Raw genomic sequence first — 19,215 nt, forward strand, 5'->3', positions numbered from 1 at the left:
GTTCCCGGCTCGCTGCTGGCCCGCAGGACTGGCACAGCCCCCCAGGAGCCACCCCGGAGCCCCGGGCGCTGTTCCCGGCACCGCTCCAGGATTTGGGATGGAGCCGTGCGGAGCATATGAACTACGGCCCTCAAAGGATGGATTGAGGGAGCCCCAGAGGCTCCTCTGGCCCCATGGGATCGGGATTGGGGCTCTCCGGGAACCCCGTGGGAAAAACGGGAAGAGGAATAAACGAGAATAGAAAGAGATGGAAATGAAAATGTAGGGATGTGTAGAAATAGAAAGAAATGGAGATAAAAATATAGAAATAAATAGAAATGTAGAAATATAGAAGTATAGAAATATAGAAATATAGTAATATAGAAATATGGAAATACAGAAATATAGAAATATGAAAATGTAGAAATATAGATCAAAATGCAGAAACAGAAATAAATAGGAAATAAAATATAGAAATAAAATATAGAAATAGAAACAAAAGCAGAAAGAAATAGAACTATAGAACTATAGAAATATAGAAATACAGAAATGCAGAAATACAGAAATGTAGGAATAAAAATACAGAAATAGAAATAAAACCAGAAATAAATAGAACTATAGAAATAAGTAGAAATAAAAATATAGAAATAGAAACATAGAAATAGAAATAAAAATACAGAAACAGAAATAAAATACAGAAATACAAATAAATTTTAAAATGAATACATAGAAATATAAATAAAGAGCTATAGAAATATAGAAATAAATGGAAATAAAAACACAGAAATACAAATAAATATAGAAGCAAATAGAAATAGAGGTACCAAAATATAAACAGAAATACATAAATACAATTCAAAATATAGAAATAGAAATGAAAATAGAAATTTAGAAATAAAAATAAATATAAATACAGAAATACAGAAACAGAATGGGATAAAATAGAATATTCTCAGGTGGAAGGGAACCTGCAATGACGTGGTCCAACTGCCCAACCAAAAGTTGTTCATGGCATTGCCCAAATGCCTCCCAAACACTGAAAAATTCGGGATAGCCACTCCTGCCTGCAGCCCAGCACGTTTTAAAGGATTTTGGAGCTGGAGGTTCATCTTTACAGTGGAATTTTCTGGTAGAGCAAGGAAAACTCTGCTTAAGAGCCAATAAAAAGAAGGACCTGCAGCCAAGCCATTGGATTTGGATAGTGTGGGATTCGGGTCAACGGGATGGAATGGGGTTTTTCCATCTGAGTTCCCTCTGTCCACCCAGGGCCGAGATCTTTGCTCACAGGGATGGAAAGAGCTGCTAGAGCACGATGGGGGTGGAGATTCTCCCAGGATTCGGGGGCCACACTCACTTTTCCAGCAGGATGAGGGCTGTGGTGGGGTTCACACGAAGGTACTTGCACGTGGGCTGTCCGTAGTCGGCCAAATATGTCGACCAATCCCATTGGATGAACAGATCCAGGAGCTGGAAAGGAAAAAAAACGGGGTTTGAAAAAGCTGGAAAAGGGAGCAGGTGTTTCCCTGGAAGCTGGCAGAGGTCCTGGGCAGGTGGAGTTATCCATAAAAAATGAATGCAGGCTTTATTAATTTGTTTAGTATTATTCTGTTAACGTTTCATCATTCACTTGGTTGTACTTCATTATTAATTTAGGAATATTTAACATTGGTTAATGCAGGGCTGTATTAATTTAGCCATTGAGCATTCCTGCTCTCTGATCCCTAATTTTGGGGATTTGAGGTCCGAGGCACCTCGAGGACGTGGGTGACAGACAACCCCAGTGTCCTGACACTCTCAGCTACGGCAGGAGGAAACTTTTGGGCTCAAAGTCACCACAAACTTGTTCTGTCCCCAGACAACCTCCAGCGTCGTTCTAAGCATTCCCCACGGATTTCTCATCACCCTGGGTCCATCCCAACACCCTCCAAGTGCTCTGAAAGTGTCTCCAATGCCCTGAGGAGCTCGGGGGGTTATTCTGGGTGAGTGCAGCTGCCGGAGCTGGGAGTCCCAGGTGCTTTCCAGACGTTGGTAAGAGAAACCACCAGGCCTTGGCAGCAGGGGAAGGAAAAGGGATTAACTCGGCCATCCGTGACGGTCCCAGACCGCCAAAATTCCCACCTGCAGCCCTTCGTGTCCACAAACGACCCCGCTCCTCCCAGCCAGGTGAGGGATGGGCAAACGACAGCCCAGGTCGCCCAAATATCCTCTTCCCACACCGTTCCCATCCTTGTTTTCCTTAAAAACCGGGAGCTGCCATGCCCTCCTCACTGAGGATCTCCTCACCTCAGTGGGGACTTGGCCTCTTCACCCACCCATGAGGGCACGAATTTGCTGTGTATCATGGAATTATTCCAGTTGGAAGAGCCCTCCAAGGTCACCAAATCAAACCATCCCCCAGCATTTCCACATCCATCCCTGACCCATGGGCTAGGGATGTTCCCTAACCACCCAGCTTCCCTAAATGCCCTCTTCCCACACCATTCCTATCCTTATTTTCCTTAAAAAAGCAGGAGTTGCCATGCTCACCTCACATATGGATGTTCTCATCTCAATAAGGACTTGACTTCTCCACCCACTCATGAGGACACAGTCCAACGGCCTCTTCCCACACCATTCCCATCCTTGTTTTCCTTAAAAACCAGGCGCTCCCCTGCCGTCCCCACACATGGATCTCCTCACCTCAACGAGGACTTGGCTTCCCCACCCACCCACGGCGGCACGGCCCAGGACTCCCGGGATGCCGCCTTCACCTCTGCCCCATCCACAGCAGGTTAATTAAAGAGCTCCTGCCGTTCCCCCCTCCCAAAGATCCCGTCTTGGAGCGCCGCTGTGACCGCTCTATTTGGGGACAGGCTGCCAAGCGCGTGGACGTCTTCATCGCCCGCTCGGCGCGTCCCGGTGCCCACCACCAGGGCTGGGAGAGGCCGGGTCCGTCCTGCGGCCAAGCGGGGCCCATAGAGGCCTCATTGTCCCCGCGTCTCCATGGTTTTCCTGGAGGCCCCGGCGCTGTTTAACAACGCATCCTGCCCTGCCAAGAAGGGGATTTAGCTCCTCCGAGACCTCCAGATACAAAACAAAAATGTGCAACAAGATTCTTTTTGACTATGTAGGTCAGGGCAAGGAAAACAAGCTGTCGGGAACAATCCCCCGGGCTGGCGGGGGGGATGGATTAGCCGGGACCTAAGAGGGCTTTTCCAGCCCGGGTCCCGCTCGGCTTTGTCCGGCGGGGCCTTTGTGTTGAACTACAAACCCGAGCTGAACATCATTGGCGGGAGGTTTTTCCAAGGGGGCACCTTCGAGAGAGACAACCTTAAATATGATTTCACAGGCGCTTTTCAGGCTGAGCGCCGGGGCCAAAACGCTTCCGCGGGGTTTGGCGGCTGCTGGGAGGAGTCGCATGGTTGTACAGGCTCAAAGGGAACCCCCACAACGCGCCAAAGACCTCTTGCTGGTGGCCCCCGGGAGGCTGAACGTGCCTCAGGCAAATCCCAAACAAAGCCTGAACGAGTTCTTGCCATGGAAAGTGCGCGGCGGCCGGAGCATCCAGAGGCCAGGTAGCCGTTCGTGGGGAGGGGGAATAAAGAGTAAGGAGGAAAGGGATGAAGGAAGAAAGGAAATAAAAAAGTGAGGATTAGGAAGGGGTTTGGAGAACATGGAATTAAAACACTGGGAGTTGTTCTGGCAGAGGCTTGGGAGCAGTGCAGGAGCTCAAAGGGACATGGAGCTACTCCAGGGCTGGAGCCCCTCTGCTCTGGAGCCAGACTGGGAGAGCTGGGAATGTTCCCCTGGAGAAGGGAAGGCTCCAGGCAGAGCTCAGAGCCCCTTGCAGGGCCTGGAGGGGCTCCAGGAGAGCTGGAGAGGGACTGGGGACAAGGCCTGGAGGGACAGAACCCAGGGAATGGCTCCCACTGCCAGAGAAACTCCACTGACCCCGAACCATCGACAGCAGCTCCACATGAGACCAGGTGTGTCCAGGTGGCCAAGAAGGCCAAGGGCACCTGGGCTGTGCCAGCTCTGGGGTGGCAGCAGGGCCAGGGCAGTGCCTGTCCCTGTGCTGGGACTGCTGGGGCACCTCCAGGGCTCTGGAGAGCCCTGGAGGGGATGGAGCATAGCCAGGGCAGGGAATGGAGCTGGGAAGGGGCTGGAGAGTTCCTGAGGGAGCTGGGAAGGGGCTGGAGAGTTCCTGAGGGAGCTGGGAAGGGGCTCAGCCTGGAGCAAAGGAGGCTCAGGGGGGACCTTGTGGCTCTGCACAGCTCCTGCCAGGAGGGGACAGCTGGGGGGGTCGGGCTGTGCTCCAGGGAACAGGGACAGGAGGAGAGGGAACGGCCTCAGGGGAGCCTCGGGTGGGCACTAGGGACATTCCTCATGGAAAGGGCTGTCCAAGCTGATGGAGGCCCTGTCCCTGGAAGGATTTGAAGGATCCACTTGAGGACATGGGTCAGCAGTGGCCTTGCCTGTGCTGAAGAAAGGCTGGACTCAATCTCCGAGCGCTTTTCCAACCTTATTGATTCCGTGACTCCCAGCACTCCCACCTCAGCCTGGACCTTCCCGGAGCACTTGCAGAGCCAGACCACCCCCAGGTGGCTCCCGACAGTGACGGATGGGCTGTGTATTTTCCAACTCTTTGCCCACATCCATCTTTTTTGGCTCTGCAGCTCCGCGGACGGCCGGGGCCAGCACCTTTGGCCCCGGCTGCCGGCGCTCCTGGCCCGGCTGCGGGTCGCGCTCCGGAGGGGAGAGGTCCTGCAGAAAGAAGCCCAAAAGCTCGGGGAGAGCTGCCTCCTGACGATTTATCTGTCACATAAATGTGGTTTTATTGGTTTTACTGCTTCAACTTTTCACCTCTGCTGCTAAATCTGAACGGGCCGAGGGGAAAGGAAAAAAAAGGGAAAAGGAAAAAAGAGCCGGCGGCGCGGGGCTGCCGGGGGAGTTTCCAAATCAAATATGCAAATACCATTAATTCTTTAAACTGGAGTCTCCCTTTCAAGGCCATAAATCAAACTCGACAGCACATCCACTGGGGGGTTGGGGGGAGAAGGAAAAGGAGAGGAGGGAAAGGGAAAAAAGAAGAGGGAAAAATTAAGAGGAGCTTTCACCACAGTGATGTGGGAGTGGGATAAGATCAGGAAGCTGCAGATGTGCTCGGGGCTGGGGAACTGCAGCTTCCCAGGGATCAGGAACACCTTGAGGAGGAGCAGGGAGAGGTGCAGGTACAGCTTTATAAAAACTGAGAAGGGAGGATGGTTTGAGAAAAATGCAAGGAAAAAATGTATTAAAAAGTACTAAAATTGAGGTTGTATTCAAATTGAAGTGTAGAATTCAAGAGAAGGAAATGCTGGAATGAAAGAATTAAACTGGGAGCCAGTTCCCAGCCCTGTCCCAGGTTCCCCTAGGAAGAACTTTCCCCCCATTTCATGGAATCATCACAGAATCATTTAAACTGGAAAAGACCTTTCACATCATCAAATCCAACCACCAGTTCTACCTCAAAACCACTTCCTTTTCACCCCCCTTGCAACGTCACCGCCTCAGACTCTTCCAAAACGTCCTTTTTATCCAAGCAGACAGATTTTTATGCCTCGCACCTCAAGCAGAGGGCGAAGATGGCTGGAAGGTCCCTGCAGGAGGAGACCAGGCCGTGGTTGGGCTCTGCATCCCCCTCCAGATGGGAAGGAGAGCAGGGACAGTTTGTTCTGTCTGACGACAGCGTGGAATCTGGATGGAATCCTCCCGGCCAAGCCAGGAGCACTGGAATGTGAATCCAAACTGACTCCAAACACGGTTTGCAAGCCCTGCCAGAGCTCCTGGAACCAGATCTAAGCCACCACCGGCGTTCGCACGCTCACAGCCGTGTCACAGTCATGGAATCATGGAATGGTTTGGGTGGGAAGGGACCTCAAAGCCCACCCAGATCCAACCCCATGGGCAGGGACACTTCCCACTATCCCAGGTGGCTCCAAGCCCCAGTGTCCAGCCTGGCCTTGGGCGCTCCCAGGGATGAGCCCCTGACTGCCCCATCTGGCCCAGCATCCCCCAACAGGGAATTGCACCAAAAGCTCCTGACCGGCAAGAAATTCCCATGGGAATGTGCCAGTTTTCCCAGGAAAAGGGGCAGGATTTGTTTGCATAGGAGACATCCCCTCATTGTGGTTTTCCAGTCCTTTAGGGGTGGCTACCAGGAGGAGGAAGATGCCTCTTCACAAGGAACCCCATGGAGAAGACAAGGAGCAAAGGCTCCAAGGTGCCACAGGAAAGGTTTGACCTCCACACAAGAAAAAAATTCCTTGGAGTGAGACCCATCTTCCACTGGGACAACTTCCCCTGGATGTGGTGGAGACCCCACTACTGGAGGTTTTTGGGATGCATGGGACAGGGCTCCTTCCATCCATTCCTTCCCCACACCAGGTTGGACCAGACGAGCCCTCAAGGTTCCTCCTAACCAGGGTGGTTGTGTGATTCCATCCCAGAAAAAAACTTCCCTCTGGTCCACCACCAGATTTCCTCCCAGGGACAAGGCGGAGCACCGAGATGGATTTGGTGGGATTGGATGGATTTGGATTCCACCACATTGGATTGAAGAGGACTTTCCTCCGCCAGCACCATCCCAGCAGATCAGATGGTGCCAGGGTTGATGGGAAACATTCCATAAAGAACTAAACCTTTCCTTCAACAAAAGCCTAAGTTAGGGAATTCAGTCTTTGTTTCTGCAAGCACACTCAGCTGGGTCAAGGTGGGGCAAAGTCTTCCTTGTGGTGGGATTTTGGGGACACTCAGATCCCCATGGGAGTCACAGCAATGCCACGTGGTTATGGCCAAGATTTTGTGATGAGTTTTATGTCTCCAGGGCATGGAGAAGCATGAATTCAGTCAGATTGGGTGTTTTCCCAGCTGGAAGCAGCATTCCTGCCCTGAACCCTGCTGAGGGCCACGTCCATGAGCTGGGTCATGTCCCTGAGTGTCCACTCTGGTTTTCCATGGAAGAAGGAGGAAATATTTTCAGATCCAAGGTGAAAACAACTCTCAAAAGCTCCATTATCCCTCCTTATCCTCACAGCCGCAGTCTGATGTTCCTCTTCCCAGGTTTTTTTTGGACCTAGAATGAACAACCTTTGATTCAACACCTTCCACAAACCAGTTTGATTCGTACGAGATCACACCTTGACCTTCTAAACCTCGGGAGAAATTTCCTTTAAAAAGCTCCTTTCCCTGACTGAACACCACAGCTCCTCAGGAGAGGTGACAACGAGAGGCCGCACCTGTGTCCCACCTGGAGGACGGGACAAGGTGCTCCAGTGGGATCAGAAAACAGTGGTGACACCCAGTCCTGCTGGGGACTTCCACGGAAGACACAAATCTACAGAAAACCAGTGGTAATTCCCAGTTTGTCCACGTCCATAACCCATCCCACCACTGGTGGAGCAGCCCCTTCCACCATCCAGCAGGGAATTGTCACGGATTACAAAGATCCCAAGGAGCTTCCAGCAAGCAGCAGCCACGGACAAGCACGGTCCAAATAATTTATTTTGGGGAGGTTTCAATTACGCCTCGTGGGAAAGGAATACTGAAAGAGATAGAAATATTCCAACCCCTGGGAAGACGTGGGGTTTGGACAATAGCGTTCCCAAAAAGAAAAGGCACCGGGAATTGGAACATGATGTTTGTTGTTGAATTTGTGAAAAGCACGGAGGGGGAAATCGTGACCTAAGTGAAAACAGGAGCGGATTTGTCACTGGTTTCACTGGAAAGCAGGATTTGCTCTGGGAATTGGTTGTCCTTGGGGTGAGGGGTTGGAGAGCATGCGCAGGGAATTGGTGATGGACAAGGAAAGGGATTAACACACAGAGCAAAGAGAAGGAAAATCTTAATTTAGGTGCTCCCCTAATTACGTGGATTTCTGGGAATTAATACAGATCCAGGAGTCCTGCTTGGACCTCTCCGTGAGACACAACCACCCCAAGTGACTGCTCCAGGTCTCCTGGGATGTCCCACCCAGGGATGTCCTCCTGGAGAGAGAAGAACCAATTCCAAGCTCCTCACCTCACATTTAACTGGGTTGATCTTGCAAGTTAAAAGCAGCAATTTAACTTTTTTTTCTCTTTCTATCTGCAAAAGTCAAACAGTTCCTGGGGAAAAAAAAAAAAAAAAAAACCAACAAACCAAACCAAAACAAAACAGGAGAGGAATCTGGAAGGATTTATGGCAGCCAGGACAGTTTGTAACCAAGAGAGGTTTGAGACCAACAAAACCCAAATCTGTCCAGTCTGGATTATTTTCAGCTTCACATTATTGCCTGTTTATAGGTTCTTCTATTCCTGATAGCCCAGGTTTCCAGGGAAAGGGCTCCACAAAGCTTTTTTGCACAGAGAGATCTCCTGGTTTTCCATCTGTGAACATTCATTGTTTATTAGGAGGAAAACCTCTGGCTTTCCACCTCTGGCTTTCCACCTGCTTTGAAGCCACACTGGAATTATACGCAGTTGACTTTTCTCCTCTTCCCGAAGGAATTTCTTCCAAGGGTCTCATTAAAAAACTTTGCAGGATTTTACCACAGAAAATTTGTGTTTCTGAGCCCCAAGACTGGCTGAGGGAGCTGGGAAAGGGGCTCAGCCTGGAGAAAAGAGGGATCAGGGGGGACCTTGTGAAAACTCCCTGACAGGAGGGGACAGCCAGGGTGGGGATTTGGGATCTTGTCCCAGGGAACAGGGACAGAAGGAGATGGAAAAGCCTCAAGTTGTGGCAGGTTGGATATTGGGAAGATTCCTTCCTGGAAAGGGCTGTCTGGTGGAGACGCTGAGGATCAGCACCACATGTGACAGGGGTGACAGCCCTGGAAAGTCCCCCCAGGCTGTGCTCAAGGCCTGGCTTTAGTCACCCACTGGATCCTTGCCTGCAGGGAAAGCTCCGCTAAATTCTAGGGAAATCCCGAGTTTCTCTCACCCATGGTGCAGCCCATGGAAAATAAAAACACACAAGACCTGAAAACGATTTGGTGCAAAACCCCTGGGATTTAAACGTTTCAGGATCAAGTCATTCCCAGTGATATAACACCCGGACTGGGGAATTTTATGAACGGCCACGGGAACAAAAGCAAGCGGAACTGCTGGATTTAGTACCCAATTTGCACTCCTAAAAATAACCCCTTCGGCTCATCCCATTCTCCAGGCAGGTTCAGGAGTTTGCAGGGAAGGCTGGGCCTGGAGCCGGGCAGATTCCCACCCTCCGGACCCTCCGACAGCACACACAGCGACAATACTGGGTGGGAGCCAGGAGGAATGAAAGAGGCTCGGAAGAGCGTTCCACAGGGAATTCCACTATTGAATAACACTTGTCTTTTCCATTGAAGCGTCACAAAGGGGGATTCATTCCCCAGGCAAAGATGGCTCCTGTAGCAGCATCCCCCTGATCGGGTTCTGGTGGAGCTGCACCCAGCAAGGATGGGGCCGGATAAATCCTAAGGGATCATCATCTGACACCGCAGGGGAGAAATTCGGAATGTGATGTTTGGAAAGCACTCAGGGCGTCGATAATATTGATATAATATTAATACTCTTTATCTTCTAATTATCTTTATCTTATAATTATTTTATCTTTATGTTCTAATTATTTTATCCCAAATTAATGTAGTTATTTCTGATTTATTCCATGCTTTTTTCTTTGGATGGGCTAGCATCTTGCCCACTCTCACGAGCATGAGTACTTGCAGTACTATGTTCCTCCTGATTTTAGGATTAGAAATCAGCATCTTGTACCAACTCTTTATAAAGGGAAAGGAATACACCATAATTCATATGCATGTTTTCTTTGGAATGCACTTTTGGAATAACCTGAAAAAAAAAATCCCTGCAAGTGTGAGATATACATAGATATATATCTATACATAAATATATCTATATACTTGTGTATGTACACAGTTGTAGCTACTCCTTAGAGGCTGTTTTGAAGGTGTTTCAGGGAGGAGAAGGTGGATTTTGGAAAAGCTCCATGGTTGGGAGTTGATGGCTCCGTGCTCAGGTATCCCATTAACACAGAATTCCTTTTCCACTGCTGTATTCCAGGTGTTCACGGCCTTCTGGGTTTCCCTGCCTGCATGCAAATCAGTGGCTCCAAAGAAAACATTAGGGAATAATGTGGAAAATTCCAATATTTCAGCAGCAGAGGATCCTTTAGTCAGGGAAGAGTGACCATGAGCACAAAAAAAGCACAAAACCCCTTAAAACAGGAAAGGGGGTTCAGAGGGGAGAAATCAGGAGCTGTCCAAATAAACCTATAGGAAACACCTCCAGCATTGCACAGTTGGTAAAAAATCATCCCAAAAAGGGAAAAAAAATCGCTCTAACACCACTTTTCCAGGAGGGAGCATTCCCAACTGATCGACGGAGCAGCCGGAGAGCTTTGGGGCCGGGAGGGGTCAGTGCTGCCCACCAGCAGAAGCCCAGGCACCTGCAGGGAGCAGGTGACACCGAGCCATCTTTTGGGACAGACAGAGCCCAGCAAGTGCCACCAGCACCGGGCTGGGACACCCAGCCCTCCATCCAGGGCATTTTCCCTTTGAGGGATCCCACCAGCAGCCGGGAACAGGGATGGGTGAGCATCAAATCCTGAGGATTCCTCCTTTCCCTGGTGTCAACACCCCGTGAGATTTGTGCTGTTTGAACCAAACCTCTCCTGATATCCCCCAAAACCACTGGCATCACCTCCCCGTGCCCCACGGGGCCAAGCGCTCCACGCTTCTCTTCCCTGTTGCCGCTCAGCTGATGCCAAATCCTCTGGGAAGTTGCATTTTTTTCTTGTGTTTACATGTTAAAAAAGGGGCTAAAAAATAAAAAAGGAAAAAAAAAAAAAAAAAAAAAAAAGAAAAGGAGGTGACCTCTTGCTCACCCCGGGCAGGCTGTGAGGAGCCGCCGCTGCCTTCACCTCCGGCTGAACTTCCAGATTATCTCAGCCAAGATTCACCTTGCACTGAACTTGTACCCGGAGCACGGCACAGTCACGGAGCCCTGATTAAACATTGCAGCACCACGGGGCCATAAATTTATACATTTGATGAGGATTAGCAGCGCTTCCTCCCGCCCTCCTCGGGCTGGGGACTGGTGGAAGTGCTCCCCAGCGCGGGTTGGCCATGGAAAAGCTGGGAATAAGCAGGAGATGAAGCAGCTCCTGTGCTGTTCCCTGTGCATGGAATACATGGCAAATCCAGCGGGAGCAGCCATGGAATGACCCATGGAGGGCTTGCACTGCTTCCCACCCAAAAAAAAACCCAGGAAAAAGCAGGAATGCTGTGGGACACGGTGCTCCAGGAGCCCGTGGGTCCCTTCGCCCAGCAGGAAACCGTCCGCAGGCCGTGGCCTCCTAAACTCTGGCTGCCCTCTTCCCACCGAGCGACGCATCCCAGCGCCGTCCTCCCGTCTCTATTCCAGGACGGACGCGTGACGGGAGGCAGCAGCGGCTGCCTCCTCCTCCTCCTCCTTCTCCTCCTCCTCCTGCTCCTGTCCCAGCTGCCACGGAGGGAACGGGAGAGCTCCGCGCTCGCCGACGCCGGCCGGGGTCACTCGGCCGCGCCAGGGGAGAACGTCTGGGCGGCGAAATGGATCCGCTCAAGTTCAAGTGCTTGGAATGCCTCCCTCTTTTTTTTTTGTCTCTTTTTTTTTTTTTTTTTTTTTTTCGAAGAAACTAAGCTAATACATCCCTGCTTTTCCTGATAACTTCCTCCTTTCCCTCAGAGGTTTTGTTTAGCAGATCCATTGTTCTCGGCCAGCCTTGCCCTGGGGTCCAATTTGAGAGCGTTCTCATTTTTCCCCCCTATGTAACTGATGCTTATTTCTTTAAGCTGCACTGTAAACACAAAGCACACGGCACAGCCCTGGCCCGGCTTTGCAGGAGGCAGCCTCAGCCCTGGAACTGCTTCTCCGTGGGGTTTTTTTTATTGGAAACAAAAGGATTGGGTCTCCTTGCTCCAAGGAGTCAAACACCTGTGGGATGTGGGAACCCGCGGGTGGTCCGGCGGCTCTGTGACCCTTTTCTGCTTCCAGAAATGTGGCTTTGCTAATTAAAGGCTTCTCGATTGTTTGTTAGGGGCAGGGGTTGAGGCAGCAGGACCTGTTGGAGGTGGCCTGAAGGTCCCTAGGGTGCTCAGAGTGAAGGAGGAACCACCAGAGTGTCCCCTGGGATGGGTGGCACAGGGGGACAAATATAAACTGAAATAGAAAATAAATCCTTGGAAGAGGTGAGAGCATCTTGGATGGACACGCCAGGAGAAGGGGATTTGGGACGGGTGGGTGACAAGGCCACCACTGACCCCTGTCCCCAAGTGCCACATGCACAGGGCTTTGAAATCCCCTCAGGGATGGGAACTCCAAACCTCCCTGGGCATTGCCAGTGCCTGAGCACCCTTTCCATATAGGAATATTCCCAATGCCCACCCCGAGGCTCCCCTGAGGCCGTTCCCTCTCCTCCTGTCCCTGTTCCCTGGAGCACAGCCCGACCCCCCCGGCTGTCCCCTCCTGGCAGGAGCTGTGCAGAGCCACAAGGTCCCCCCTGAGCCTCCTTTGCTCCAGGCTGAGCCCCTTCCCAGCTCCCTCAGGAACTCTCCAGCCCCTTCCCAGCTCCCTCAGGAACTCTCCAGCCCCTTCCCAGCTCCCTCAGGAGCTCTCCAGCCCCTTCCCAGCTCCCTCAGGAACTCTCCAGCCCCTTCCCAGCTCCCTCAGGAACTCTTCTGCCCCTTCCCAGCTCCCTCAGGAGCTCTCCAGCCCCTTCCCAGCTCCCTCAGGAATTCTCCAGTCCCTTCCCAGCTCCCTCAGGAATTCTCCAGCCCCTTCCCAGCTCCTGGAAAAGGTTTCCCAAAGTGGAAGTGTCCCAGGCCAGGCTTGGAGCACGCTGGGATGGGGAAGGTGAGGAATGGGGTGGAACCAGGTTCTTTAAGGTCCTTTGCCACCCAACCCATTCCATGATTCCTTGGTAAAAGAGGAGGATTTAACATTCCCACTCACTTCAGGTCTGCCTGGGAGCATGGCCAGCCTCCTTCCCCCTCCACAAACCTCCTCCTGTGGAGAAAGCCCTGAGTTAATCTGAACCTGTTCCCTTTTTGGTGGATCCAAACCATCTCAGGGATTTGGAATTTGCAGGGAACAAAAGCGTGGAGCCAGAAACTCCAGCGGAGAACATGCCACACTTTTGGCAACTTGGAAAAGCTTCTGGATGACCCAAATCTGGCTCCTAATTAATTACAAGCCCCGAATCCTGCAGGACACACATTCCTGGGATTAAAATGATGCTGAGCAGGAGCTGAGGCAGGATTTGATCCCGTGGCTGCATCCGCCAGACAGCCCTGGGCACGGGGAGCCCCGGCAGGATTTATGGATATTTGCTGGAGATAAAAGCAACCCAAGAACCTCTGGGAAACAAAAGCCAAGGCTTTTTCCTTGGAGTGTCACAGTAACCCCTGGACGGCCCCGCGCTCATTGTCACAGCCCTGGAAAGGTACAAACAAAGGGAACTTTGGGTGCCAAGAGCTGGAGCAGCCGGGAGAGGCCGCAGAATTCCCTGTGCGGCCACTTCCAGGGCAGAAATCCCGGGAAGAGATGGTTTAGGATGTGCACCAGGAGTTGTCACCCCATTCCGGAGCGATTCCCAGGGGGAAAAGGAGAGTGGAGTCCTGGGATTGGGGAATTCGACAGCAGGGCGGTGATGGGGGAAAAACAAAAAGTCCCTTTTGGGGTTAAAAATGCACTTAAAGGGTTTTAATGGGGCTGGAAAGGGATAGTTTGGGGTTGCCAAAAAATGGCACCAAAATTGCTGTCCTGATTATGGAAAGGTTCCACACGTGTTCCCTAAATCTGATGCTCCTCCTGCCCCAAAGATCAGCAGCATCTCCAAGGAAGGTGTTTTCCAGAATTTTGGGGAATTTGAAACGGGAGAAAACTGCTCTGGGGAGGTTGGAGTAAGTGTGGAATGGGGGGAAAGGGAGAAAAGTGAAAATAAAGGAAATGGGGGAAAAGAAAGGAAAAAAGAAAGTAAAAAGAAAGAAGGGAAAAGAAAAAAAAAGTAAAAAGAAGAGAAAAGAAAGAAAAGGTAAAAAGAAAGAAGGGAAAAGAAAGAAAAAGGAAGGTAAAAGGTAGAAGAAAAGCAAGAAGGAAAAGGAAGAAGGAAAAACAAAAAAGAAAAATTAAAAACCAAAAAAGGAAGAAAGCAACAAGAAAAGGAAACACGGAAATGAAGGGAGGAAAAAGAAGGAAATAAGGGAAAAGGAAAGGGAAAATAAATTAAAAATTAAGAAAGGAAAAGGAAAAAAGGGGGAAAAGAGAAGACAGGAAATAAAATTAATAGTAATGAAAAAAAAACCCAAAGAAATTTGTTGTAGACAGAATTTCAGAGGAGGAGGATTTGCCAAAGCAGATCCAAACTCATCCATGGAACCCTCATCTGACAACTGGATTTGGGTACCAGAGTGTGGGATCTGCCACCTGGATTTGGGCACTGGAATCAGGGATCTGCCACTGGGATTTGGGCACCAAACTCCCAGTTCCAGGTCTGACAGAGCCACCAACTCCCACCTCCTTCACCCACTGATGGACAAAACACCCAAACCCACCAAAGCCCCTCCATGATTTGTCCAGCTCACGGGACCTCAGTTAATTCAGCCTAAACTAAGCCCAGCTTAACTTTAAGCCCAGCCTAAGCAGCCTGGCTAAGGCAAACCCCCTTTTCAGTGCATTTTCCACCCAAACCGGGTCCTGTGTGTTTCCATCGTGGTCCCGTTGCCTCATCCCCCTCTTCCCAGCGCATTTTCCTGGCAGGGAGGAGCAGCGGCCGGGCCAAGCCGTCTGCTGGCCCTTCCCTGAGCTCCAACAGCGGTGTTGGAGACAAATAAATTTGTCTTTATTTACCCCAAAATGTGTTTATTTTCTCCTTCCCTTTTAATTTCATTATTGTTTGATAGGAACATAAAGCAGAAGCCCCGATGGATGCCAGAGGCTCCCAACCCAAGGGTTCCTTGGAAACTTCCTTGGGGTTGTCGGAACATTTCTGAGGGGTTATGAACTCCTTAAACAAACAGCTGAGGTCATTGTTAGTCACAAAAAGACAAAAAAAAAAAAAAAAAAAAAAGAATTATTTCAGGAAATAAAAAAAAGCAGGATTAAAGTTACAGTCAGAAGCTGCTCCCAGAGAAAGGAGCTGGGATGGGGGATGGCAAAATCTGCAGTAAAACCATCAAGGATTCACGAGCCTGGCACTGGTTTTCCACTGGTTTTCCAGCTGCCATTCCAAACCACTCTCTCCGTGTTTTTAAGATGTTGAATCCTCATTAAATTCTTCCCCCAGGACTCAGAGATCCCAACCCCAATTCCAAGGGTCACTGTCCAGGGAAGAGGAACTTCTGGTGGTGATTTTGGTAGCTTTTCAACCTCTGGATGGGATGCCACAGGACAGGAGCAATTCCAGAGTTCCAGGAATGGAATAGAATGGCAGGGAAAGGAAAAAGGGAAAGGGGAAAGGGAAAAGGAAGAAGGAAAAAGGGAAAGGGAAAAGGAGGAAGGAAAAGGGGAAAAGGGGAAAAAGGGGAAAAGGGGGAAAAGGGAAAAGGGGAAAAGTGGAAAAGGGGAAAAAGGGGAAAAAGGGGAAGGGGGAAGGGAAATGGAAAGGGAAAGGGAAAGGATCCATCAGAGCCATTGGATGCAGGAGTGACCCTATCAAAGGCTACATGGATACAACACCTGGATATCCATAAATTCAGGCACAAGGAAGGAGCGGGATCAGAGCACATTGGAAAAGCATAGGAGAGAGGCCTCTTATCCCACAAACTCACAGTCAAAAGGAAGAGTCTGCCTGGCTGCCTCTACCCCAGCCCCTTCCCATCTCCTGACCCCTGTGGAATGGAATTCCATCCACCCCAGAGGCTCCATTGGTTCTATTTCCCATACCAGGGATACCACGATTCCCACTGGGCAGGGTTGCTCCCACCCCTGAGTGAGCCTGGGAGATTTGGAGATCCTGGAGCTCTGCTGGGATCCACTTCCCACCTCCAGCAGATCCAGCTGGGATATCCCAAAAAGCCAATCCCAGGGTTAGTTGGATGCACGGAGCTTCCTGCACCTCTGAAAACTCCATGGAGTGGAGAAATTCCTGTTTTATCCTGCTCTCATCCCTCCTTGCTGCTAACGAGGCTCTCTCCCAGCCTCATTTCTCATTCCTGCTTTCTCCCGCTTTTCTTCCAGCTTTGTGCCTCCCTTCTCTGTGTCTGATACTCTTTTTTCCTTTAAAAAAATCCCTGTTTTCTGCACAGGCCCAAAACCCCCTGAGCCTGCCCAGACAGAAACATGAATAAAATACAGAGGGAATTCAAAAAGAGAGGGAAAATTAAAAATAAATAAAAGCCAAGCAATCTCCTGGCAGGTGCTGAACTCTCCTTGTGCTCCAAGAGGAATTTTTCATGACATCCCATCACTTATTTAGGCCGTGGCTCCGTGACCTCCTGCATTTCCCTGCTTTCCAACGAGGCATTGGCAGCTCCTCTGCCCACCTAAACCCCAGCCCTCGGCTGGGAAAAAAAAAGCCTCCAGGAAAGGCAGGAAATAAAGAATATTTAAAGAATTGATTGTACGGCTGATCAACGGGAATGCCGAGTTTAGGAAAAATGCAAAGGAAAAGGGAAAATCCTTGTGGAGGAGATGTCAGTGGAAATGGGAATCCAATGGGATTCTAATCCTCTGCTTGGCCTGATGCTGAAAGCAGCAGGGAAATGATAGGATGGGCAGGAGGGAAAAGCAAAGCTGCTTTAAAATCACAGAAAAAGGTTGGAAAAGATCCTTCAGACCATGGAGTCCAACCACTCCCTGCACTGCCAAGACCACCACTGCTCCATGTCTCCAGTGCCACATCCCCAGGGCTTTGGATCTGGATCCCTCCAGAATGGACATCCCATCACTTCCATGGGCTTGACCACCCTTTCCGTGAAGAAATTTCCCTAATTCCAGCCTAAAGCTCCCCAGTACAACTTGAGGCCGTTTCTCCTTGTTGTGTCCCTCGTTCCCCAGGAGCAGAGCCTGATTCCCACCTGGATTCACTTCCCTGGCATCCCAGAGAACCACTCAGGTGCAGGGACGGAGCTGCTCCGGGTGAGCCGAGCCCTGAAATGCTCCAGGAAATAAAGAGGAGCAAAAGCAGCCCAGGAAATGCAAAAAGAAGAGGAAATAAAACCCGAGCAATGAAGATGAGCAAATAAAACCCAGACCTGATCTCAGAGGTGCTGAAAATCAGCAGCTTCATTAAGAAATAAATTAATTAGAGCCCATGGGAATTAAGTGATTTCCAGAGTCATCCTAGGGCTCCTAAAAGCCACCAAGCCCTGAAGCCCTGAGACAGAGAAGTGCTCAGTGAGCACTAAATTGTGGTTTAATCCGAATTTCTATCTCGTGATCAATCCCTGATCCAGGGATGGGCCAACCTTATCCCATCTGAACCTCGTCCCATCTGGGAACTCCCTTCCTGATGGATTCTTGTGGAGTAACGAGGCATGAGCCCCTCTCCAGGGGCAAGGCTGGACTTCCCCTCCTCTCCAATTTCCATGGAACTGGGAGTAATTTAAGAACCCTCCACCCTTGGTGGGATTGCAGTGAATTCCAGAAGTGCTGGGAGGAGCTGAGAGGGAAAAGCAGGGGCAAAGCTCCCAGGCCATGTGAGCCTGGGTGTCCATTTCCTTTGGAAAGGATTTGGCTGGATACGGGATTAAATTAGATTGGTTGTACTGTGTTATATGTAACAATTATATAGAACTGTACATGGTTAGACGTAATATTAGATAATGTTGTTTATGCGGTTTATTATCTTATAAACTCATTAGACATTATGTATTTTATTACGTGGAATCATGGAATCATGGAATGGTTTGGGTTGGGAGGGACCATAAATCCCACCCCTGCCATGGCAGGGACACCTCCCACTGTCCCAGGTGGATCCAACCTGGCCTTGGGCACTGCCAGGGATCCAGGGGCAGCCACAGCAAATCTGGGAATTCTAGCCCAGCCCCTGCCCACCCTCCCAGCCAGGAATTCCTTGCCAAGATCCCAGCCCAATCTCCCCTTTCCCAGTGGAAGCCATTCCCTGTGTCCTGTCCCTCTGTCCCTTGTCCCCAGTCCCTCTCCAGCTCTCCTGGAGCCCCTCCAGGCCCTGCAAGGGGCTCTGAGCTCTGCCTGGAGCCTTCCTTTCTCCAGGGGAACATTCCCAGCTCTCCCAGGCTGGCTCCAGCCCTGGAGCAGCTCCGAGGCCTCCTCTGGGCTCTCTCCAGCAGCTCCACGTCCTCCTGCTGCTGGCCCCAGGGCTGGGGCAGCTCTGCAGGTGGGCTCTCACCTGAGGGGCACAGGGACACAATTCCCACCTTTCCTTTGGGATCAGCCCAGGGCTGGGGTGTCTGGGCTGGGACATTCCAGCCTCATCCAGAACACCCCAAATCCCTCTGCCAGGGCTGCTCCCAGTCCCTTCTCACACAGATCCCCGCAGGTTTAAGGAATTAGAATCCAGCTCCTTCAGAGAACTGAGAAGGTGCTGCTCTACCTGGACTTGTTGCCACAGCTGCAGCCTCAGCCACTGAGACAGATTTATTGCAACAATTAGCAGTAATTAAAATCCAGGATCAGAAACTGGATGAATCCCATTTTTAATGCTTTTTTTTTTTTTAAGAACAACTCCCTTGAAATCAGCAGAAAAAAAAAAAGACAAAATCCCTAATTTGTCTGAGAGAAACCACTCGGAATCTGAGCAAGTCTGGAGTCAGGGATCAGGACAAGGATCCGAGCCATCCTTTGAGTTTTATGGAAGCTGAAGGCAAGGAATCTTCCCTGCTCCCTGCCAGGCTCCCGGTGGAGCCGGGAAGAGGGCCCGGCTCCCGTCTCCCGTTTCTCTGCCCCCCAAGGCCTCAGCTGGGAGTTTACAATTGAATTTTCTGCAGTCGCAACGCGGAGCCCTTTGTGTACAGAACGTCTGATGGAAACGGCCTTTTTCAAATTAACCTGGAATTCGGGCAGAAAAGCCTCCATGTGTTTCTGTTTCATTAGGGAAGGACATTTGGAAAGGGAAGAACGCTCGGGGAGGGCGACGGGGCTGAGGCGGCAGGGACGCGGGGCGGGCGGGAAACTGGGATCTCCTGCCAGAAACAGAGTCGGAATTCCTCTGGGAATGACTTTGGTCTTCATGGAATTCATAAACTCCTTCCATGCATCCCTCCCTCCCTCGTCCCCCTGGCTC

General features: G+C 50.5%; 1 protein-coding gene and 1 long non-coding RNA gene across 7 annotated transcripts in view; one reads left to right on the top strand and one right to left on the bottom strand.

The window, feature by feature from the left end:
- Positions 1–19,215, bottom strand: part of EXOC6B (exocyst complex component 6B) — a 290,871-nt gene that overhangs the window by 7,515 nt on the left and 264,141 nt on the right. For all 5 annotated transcript variants that reach the window (XM_068189179.1, XM_068189178.1, XM_068189176.1 and 2 more), the window contains one exon: positions 1,334–1,446. In XM_068189179.1, the coding sequence (XP_068045280.1) occupies positions 1,334–1,446 (113 nt within the window). The remainder of the gene's footprint in view (positions 1–1,333; positions 1,447–19,215) is intronic.
- On the top strand, positions 5,275–7,629 carry LOC137473301 (uncharacterized). Of its 2 annotated transcripts, none has more exons than XR_010998683.1 (2): positions 5,275–6,220; positions 6,824–7,629. It is a non-coding gene; the product is annotated as an uncharacterized lncRNA (long non-coding RNA). The 2 variants fall into 2 exon arrangements; XR_010998684.1 differs by having other exon boundaries at positions 6,868–7,629.

The sequence above is a fragment of the Anomalospiza imberbis genome, chromosome 4 (assembly GCF_031753505.1).
Source record: "Anomalospiza imberbis isolate Cuckoo-Finch-1a 21T00152 chromosome 4, ASM3175350v1, whole genome shotgun sequence".
NCBI classification, from domain to species: Eukaryota; Metazoa; Chordata; class Aves; order Passeriformes; family Viduidae; genus Anomalospiza; species Anomalospiza imberbis.